General features: G+C 32.8%; 1 protein-coding gene across 2 annotated transcripts in view; it reads right to left on the bottom strand.

Moving 5' to 3' along the window:
• Nucleotides 1-1,349: 1,349 nt before the first annotated feature.
• LOC102127013 (UDP-glucuronosyltransferase 2B18-like) overlaps nt 1,350-8,701 on the bottom strand; it is a 28,092-nt gene continuing 20,740 nt past the window's right edge. Inside the window, exons 4-6 of one of the 2 annotated variants that reach the window (XM_045392539.2) lie at nt 7,109-7,196; nt 6,052-6,271; nt 1,350-1,885 (exon numbers count right to left, since the gene is read on the bottom strand). In XM_045392539.2, the coding sequence (XP_045248474.2) occupies nt 1,606-1,885; nt 6,052-6,271; nt 7,109-7,196 (588 nt within the window). In that variant the 3' untranslated portion in view covers nt 1,350-1,605. The remainder of the gene's footprint in view (nt 1,886-6,051; nt 6,272-7,108; nt 7,197-8,701) is intronic. The other variant, XM_065545131.1, reaches the window with a different exon arrangement.

Here is an 8,701-nt window from a genome sequence, read left to right as displayed (position 1 = left end):
AAAATCAAAAGCATAATGCAAAACCACTATACTCCTGCAAGAATGCCATAATTTTAAAATCCAAAAATAATACAATGTTGGCATGGATGTGGATAAAGGGGGACACTTTTATGCTGCTGTGGGAATGCAAACTAATACAAATACTATGAAAAACCATATGAAGATTCCTATAAGAACTAAAAGTAGAAGTACCATTTGATCCAGCAATCCCACTACTGTGTATCTTCCCAGATACATAGTAGATACAAAGAAGTTTTATATGAAAAAGATCCATGAACATACACGTGTACAACAGCACTATTAGCAATTTAAAAAATATGGAACCAAACTAAATGCCCATCAACCAACCAACAGGTGGATAAAGAAAATGTGGTATACATAAATATATACACACACACACACACACTCACATATACCTATGTACATACACGCACATATACATACTATATTTATACACCATGGAATACCACTAAACCATAAAAAGAAACAAAATAATGGCATTAACAGCAACTTGTATGGAGTGGGAGAGCATTATTCTAAGTGAGGTAATTCAGGAATAGAAAACTGAACATCGTAAATTCTCACTTATAAGTGGGAGCTAAGCTATGAGGATGCAAAAGCATAAGAAAAATATAATGAGCTCTGAGGATTCAGAGGGGAGGTTGGGAGGGAGTAAGGGATACAAGACTACACATTGAGTGCAGGGTACACTGCTCACGTGATATGTGCACCCAAATCTCAGAAATTACCACTAAAGAACTTATCCATCTAATCAAACACCACCTATTCCCAAATAACTATTAATATAATTTAAAATATTATAATAAAATCAACCAGATGAATATTTTTAAATATCTAGAAAAATAGAATTGGCTCATGAAACCAAAGACGTTACAAAATAGTTCAATTTTACAGTAGGAAGAAGGTTAAGAGTTGCTGTATTTCTAATTCCACATAATTTCCACTGATAAATGACTTAAACTCTAAAACAGTAAACATTTGGCTATAAATTTTAGGAAAAATGTGAAAATAAAGCTGCATGCATTATAAAAGCCAAGCAATACTACTCATCTTAAAATATCCAAAGGAAGAGAGACTTTCTATATAATATAACTATGTAATAGTTTCCTTAGCAGCAGTTAAAACAATACAATCCCATTCAAAATGAAGCCAAATTATTCTGAGTATGTGCAAAACAGCACTGATACTGTCAGTGGACTTCTTAATGTTCTTGTGTTTAAGTAGAATGTGTGAAATATAGTTAAGCTGAGTAAACATTTTCTTGTGTAAACTGTGAATTAGAACACAAATTTCAATATAAGTTCAACAAATTTCAATACAAACTCATATGGATTTATATTATTTTTTATTTTCCCGAGTGTTTTCTTCATTTCCACAAAATATTTCTAACCATTAACTGGGTGGTAAATCTCTGAAAAACAAATTTTTATTTGACAAAGTACATTTTGAAAAGATTTTTATTTTTATTTTTTATTTTTCTTTTGGTCACAGGAAGAAAGAAATCTTGTATCATAACCTTTCTTGCTGGAATAAACTGAAGTAGTCTCATCTATCAGGTTTTCCAGCTTCAAATCTCAGATATAACTAATCACTTTTTCCCTTCTTTCCTTTTCTAGCAAACTTCCAGAAACAAAACAGACAACATTTCATGATGATAAATATCACAGTTGCCACACAGGCCAGCAGGAACCCAATCACATCCAAAGAGTGATACTGGAACCAGGTGAGGTCATGGGCTGCAGGCCGAAGGTGTTTAGCTCCTTTGTGGCGCATGACAAATTCAATCCAGAAGACTGCTCGATCCAGGGGCTTCACTGGTTGATCATGTTGAATTCTTGATAATTTCATAACATTCTCTTTATATCTGAAGGATAAAAAAAAAGACCCCAATGCAGCAGGAACAGACGTTTACAAAACCCCTCAGACACCGAGTTAAAGAAGGAAGGGGTTTATTCATTAGGGAGCATCAGCAAGACTCCTGTCTCAAGAGCTGAGCTCTCCAAGTGAGCAATTCCTGTCCCTTCTAAGGACTCACAACTCTACAGGGGTCCATGTGAGAGGGTCATGATCAACTGAGCAAGCAGTGGGTACATGACTGGGGACTGCATGCACCAGTAATCAGAACGGAACAGAAGAGGACAGGGATTTTTACAATGCTTTTCCATAAAATGTCTGGAATCTATAGATAATCAGTTAGGTCAGGGGTCAATCTTTAACTACCAGGCCCAGGGTGTGGCACCAGGCTGTTTGCTTGTGGATTTCATTTCTGCCTTTAGTTTTTACTTCTTCTTTCTTAGGAGGCAGAAATTCGGCATAAGACAATATGAGGAGTGGTCTTCTCCCTTACTAACACTGAAAGTAAGTTAATGTGTCTGTGCATATCAAGTTTATGAAAGGCTTTTAAAGTGCCAAATAATTCAAAGTAAATGTCACAGAATTGACATAGAATTTATGTATTTTTATTTGAGTCATCATAGAAAGTTTGGCTTTTAAATTTGATTTTTCTCATTGACAAATATTTTTAAAGTAGAAATTGAATGTTAGGTGAGAAAGTTAATTTTTTTGAAGCAGAGAAAATATAAGGCATTTTAATTTGCCTTTAATTGTTTAATTTTAAGTTTTTGTGGGTACATATTAAGTGTATATATTTATGGGGTATATGAGTTGTTTTGATACAATGTGAAATAATCACATCATGGAAAATAGGATATTCATCCCTTAAGCATTTATCCTTTGTATTATGAACACATTACAATTACACTGTTAGTTCTCAAACAGACATATGAGAACGTGCTCAACATCATGAACCATTTTAAGTGCTGTAAGAAAGATCGTGAAAGTGCAATATGAGAATTATCATCTCTAAGTTCCTAAAAAGTAATTGTGTCATGGTGAGTGACATGCCTCACAGCTAGCCACTTTGCTTCTACATTACTCTTTTGTCTCCTACTGTTTCCCAACCTGTAGCCAGATTGACTTTTTGCAATTAAAGTCAGTTTATAGCACTCCCCTGATTAAGACTTTGGCCTGGCTTCTCATTATTTAGAGAATAAAATCCAACTCTGTTATTTGGTCTACAGAACCCTACATTATTAGACACTGGCACATTCTTTTTCTAACACTTTTCCCCTGCACACTGTCTTCTAGATTGGCCTTCTATTTTTCTTTAAGCTCCCAAAGGTGTTCTTAGCACCTTACACATTTTTTTTCCCTCTCTCCTGCTCTTGGAGTATTCTCTCTTGCTACAACCCAAGGCATGCTTCTCTCCCTTTCTATGGCTTCCTTCTAATGTTACTTCTAAGAGAGGCTTTTACTGACCACACTATCATGGAAACTCTAGGATTTTCTCTATTTTCTGTGCTTATTTTGCTATTTGATTCCTAGAATTTTAAAATGCATTATATATCTCATAAAATAAACATTTAAATATTAAATACAAAAGATAAATATACATACACTAAATGAATAGTTCAAAAATGTAAGATCATCTTGAACATTATTTAGAGGTGAAGATATCTATTTACCTACTCTTCAGATCATGGTATAGGATATCACAACCTGTCTAGAATCACTCTCTTTTTCTGAACCATTTAGTCACTACTTTTGTCCTCCAATTAAGTATTAGCCTGACTTCGAATAGCATACATTATTTTTCCTTGTTTATGTAATTGAATTATATAGTATGTATTCATTAGTGTCTTTTTTTAATGTAGCAGTTGTTGGGTAATTCCATTGCTGTGTAGTATTTTGTTGATTGATAAAGCACAGACTACGCCTTTATTTTATGATTAATACATATTTGGGTTGCTACCAATTTTTAGGCACTATTGATAATTCTGTCATAAACATTCTTCTAGATGGTATTATATTTATATATTTATACATATCTCTTGGGTATATAGTTGAGAGTAGAATTGCTGAGATAAAACTGGATGCATAATTGTGATTCACTTCTTGACTTTAAAATTTTTTGAAGTTTGTTTTTTTGATCTCTAAAATTTAAAGATATGTTAGTTATAGTTTTTATAACTTCCCTTACTTCCACTATGACTGAATCATACAGTTTCTATGACATTGAACCTTATTATACTTACTAAGTCTTGAGTTTTTGCCCACCACATATCACTTCAAATAACTATTCGACATCCTCTAAGAAAATGTGTCTTCCAGTTGATATATATAATACATACATGTGTATTGTGTATGCACATATGTGCATGTGTGTGCATCATTTACATTATAAGATTCCATTCATTAATGGTGTTCTTCAAATATTTTATGTCTTTACTCACTATTTGCTCTTTTTTTAAGTCTGTTTAGGTTGAGTGAAACTATTTGTATAATCACTTTTAAATCTACTAGTTTGCTTTATATATTTTTTTTCTATTTGTCCAAGCTGGTTTGTGTTTCTTTTCAATTATTTCCCATCTTCTTTAAAGGTATTTTTATTATTCATTAATCTTCTTTTTTTGTGATAAAGTATTTTTAAAGTACTCCTTTAGATGATACCCTCCTTACATAAAAGCATTATTGATAGTAGTTATAAATGCTGAATTGATGGTAGCTCGACTCGGCAAGGAATTTTGCACGTTGACATCTTTGGGTGTGAAAAAATCAATTATTAAAAATTTCACTTAAAATTATATTTTTTGTGCTTCAAAGACCATCATCAAAAAGGAAAATTTAGTGCACCAAGAATAGGACAAAATATTTAAAAATTATATATCTGACATGACCCATAATATATAAATAGTTCTTAAAACTTAATAATAAGACAAATAACAAAGTTTTAAAATGTTCCAAGGATTGCAGTAGGCATGTTTTCAAAGAAGATATATGAATGATCAGTAAGCACATATAAAGATTCTCAACATCTTTAGCCATAATGAAAATGCAATCTGAGACCAGAGATTATTTTACACCCACTAAGAAGGCTGTAACAAAAAGACAGATAATTACAGGTTTGGCAAAAATATGGAGGAATTGTAACCATGTTGTACTGCTGGTGGTAGTGATGAATGAAACAAGTACTTTGGAAGAGAGTTTAGCAGTTCTTCATAAACATACAGTTCCCACATGAGCCAGCAATTCCACTTGTAGTATCAACCCAAAAGAAAGGAAAACAGGTTTATGCAAAAACTTGTGTAGCAATATTCCTAGTAACCACAACTGGAAACAATCAAAAGGCCAATGAACTGAGAAGTTAACAACTAAAATATGATATATCCTTACTGAAAAATATTAAACTGCTGTAAAAAGAAATGAAGTATTAAAACATACAACAACATGAATAAAACTAACAGCATAAAAAACAACAAAAAATTAATCTAGGTGAAATGTCATTTACACAGCACCCTAAACTGTATGATTCCATTTATATGAAATTTCTCTAGAGAGAATAATCTCTAGAGAAAGAAAATAAATTAATGTTAGACTGGGGCTAAGCGGTCAGAGGAAGTGACTTCTGTGTCATTGCAGTATTAGTGCTGATAGAAATATTCTAAAATTATGTGATAGCAATGGCTTCACAGCTCTGTAAACCTAGTAAATATATTTGGATTTTATATCATAAACAGGAGGATTTTATGGTATCAAAATTAAATCTCATTTTCAAGTCCATTACAATAATGATGATAATAAAAGTTAATATTTCAGTGGGAAAATAGTCATGTTCTGAGGCATTTTAGATATCGAATTAAAATATTTATTATATTATTTAAATTATTGTTCCTTTCTACTATGGATTCATTATGTCAAAGTTTTAAGAAATGTATTTTTTATATTCACTATATCATTTTAAAAGTATTTTTGTGTAGAAAATTGTTTCACTAACTGGCTATTCATTAGATGTATGGGTCTCAAATACAATTTTTAAATAACTGATGCAAAATAAAAACAGATTTCAGATTGGTTAAATCATTTAAATTCTTTCAGAATTACTCTCTTATGAAAAGGATGAAGCTCACACTCACTATTGACAAGAGAAGCTATCTATAAATACCACCTACTGAAAAATATTATTCTACTCACAAAGGATCATTAATTACTGTCTTCAGTGCATTCGCCAAGTCTGTACTCGACATTGTGTCGAAGTCCAATCTAACAGCTGCTCCTTTGGCTTTCATGTGAGCAATGTTATCAGGTTGATCGGCAAACAATGGAATGCCCACCATAGGGACCCCATGGTAGATTGCCTCGTAGATGCCATTGGATCCACCGTGAGTTATAAAAGCTCTGGTTTTTGGATGACCTAGGATTGGATGAATTTTAGAAAACTTATTCATAGGAATAAAATGAGACGCACAATGAAAGGCTCTGAAACTGATAGTGTTCTCTAAATAATACATTGAACTAATTTGCTATTACTTTTCAGACTTCAGAGAAAAAGACACGTACTTGTGCTGGGTATGTAAGTGAAGGCTGCATGGTGTGTGTGACTTCAGACTGCAAAACAATACAAGAGTTCCAGTTGGACTAATGAAAAAGTGCGATCTAGATTTTTAAAATGTGCAGTAAAGAAGACAGCAAGAGATGGGCATGATGTGAACTGCTATTTTAAGTGCAGTCACAGAGTGTGATATGTGGGGTGTGCAAGGCAGCAGGCAGTGGGTTGGTGGTGGTGCTAGGATTCAGGAAGGACAGGTCACACTTCATCATGACCTATCATCACTTTATGATTAAGATTAACAATTTAATCCTTCAGAAAATACAGAATCACTGGTGATAGAAGAGCTATTATTTTTGGTGGCATTTGAAATAACCCTGCAAGAGAGGAAACAATAGGTGTAAAGTTGTAGAAATAGGAGACAGAGAGATACCTCAGGAAGTTATTGAAAAATTCTGTGAGATGTAGTAACACCTGAAATAAAGATTTTTGCTGATTCTGACCATAAAGAATGTGAGTGTATATCATAAAATGCCAATAATTATAGCGTATTCTTTTTCCCCTAGGACTGGTAAATAAATATAAAGAAGTTACATTTTGTTTTTCCTAAACAAATACTCAAAAAGCTTGTTTCATGATTAACTATTAACACTCTAATGTACTGTAACTAATATATCCAGTATTTGTTCACCCGAGTCTTACCTAGAAGATCATTCTGGGGTATCCACTTATAGAGCCGAGTATTGAGACCTAAGGTATCTGGTTTTTTTCCATCAAATCTCCACAGAACCTGTTACAGTGAAGAAAATATCTTATTCCATGAGTGGAATTCAAAAGTTATAGAATGTTTGAACTGTAAAAAGAGTAGGAATGAGATCAAGGGATGTTAGTAAATCAGAACTACTCAAAGACTGATGTAAACAGAATACTCACATTTAATTTTCTCAACTTTCATAATTAGTTAGGCACGTAAGGAAATCATGATTTTCCAAAATAGTACCTTAGAAAAAATCGGATTATCAATGAAAAGTTCAAGTATTTAAAAAATTGTTACACTTTTTAAAAGAAAACCTACGTGCAGCCAGTCATCATATGAAAAAAGAAAAAAAAGCTTAACATCACAGATCATTAGAGAAATGCGAATCAAAACCATGATGAGACAGCATCTCACACCAGTCAGAACATCACAATGTGGGCGAGGTTGTATAGAAAAGGCTTGCTTATACTCTGTTGGTTGGAATGTAAGTTAGTTCAAACATTGTGGAAGACAGTGGCGATTCTTCAAAAACCCAGAGGCAAAAGTACCATGAAACCCAGCAATCCCATTACTGGGTATACAGCCAAAGGACTGAAAACTGTTCTTTCATAATGACCCATGCACAAGTACAGTAATTGCAGTACTATTCACAATAGCAAGGACATGGAATCACCCTAAATGCCCATTGATTATGGGCTGAATAAAGAAAATATGGTACATATACACTACTGAATATTATGCAGCCATAAAAAAAGAACAAAATTATGTATTTTGCAGGGATATGGATGGAACTGGAGACCACTATCCTTAGCAAACTAACAAAGGAATGGAAATAAAAATATGGCATAGCCTCACTTATAAGTGGAAGGTGAAAGATGACAACATGTGGACACATAGATAGGAACAACATACACTGCTATGTATTGGAGGGTGGAGGGTGGGAGGAGAACGAGGATCAGGAAAAGTAATTAACTGATATTAGCCTTAATATCTGGGTGATGAAATGATCAGTACAATAAACCCCCATGACGCAAGTTTACCTATGTAAGAAAACTGTACATGTACCCTTGAACTTAAAATAAAAGTTAAAAATAAAATTAATTTTTTTAAAAATAAAAATATTCTAAGAAATGTATAAGAAATTTTTACTATTCATTTTAATTCTAGTGTAAAACACTAACAATTTCATAATGACCTGAGTGCTTCTTTCGTTTTATGTATTTTATACTAGTTTTCATCTTCCAAATTTAATTTTAATGTATTCATTTCTTTTTGAGTAATTTGACAAGTAGTTCACATGTACCTACTTGTGTGTAGGTTAGAGCCCGTTGTCCTTTGATTGACAAAATAGCAAGAACATAAATAAGCTACTTATAAGAAAGAGATTAATGCTGCAAGGGTAGTATGCATAACTTCATTGGAATTATAAATTATCAAGCACTACTTCCAAAATAAATTTCAAGTGACCATTTTTGACACAAATTCAGAGTATTATCAGTGTTTCTAACTTTGGATACTTTTTGGCATAGAAATGAGGA

The sequence above is a fragment of the Macaca fascicularis genome, chromosome 5 (assembly GCF_037993035.2).
Source record: "Macaca fascicularis isolate 582-1 chromosome 5, T2T-MFA8v1.1".
NCBI lineage: Eukaryota > Metazoa > Chordata > Mammalia > Primates > Cercopithecidae > Macaca > Macaca fascicularis.
This window is presented reverse-complemented; position numbering and strand designations above follow the sequence as displayed.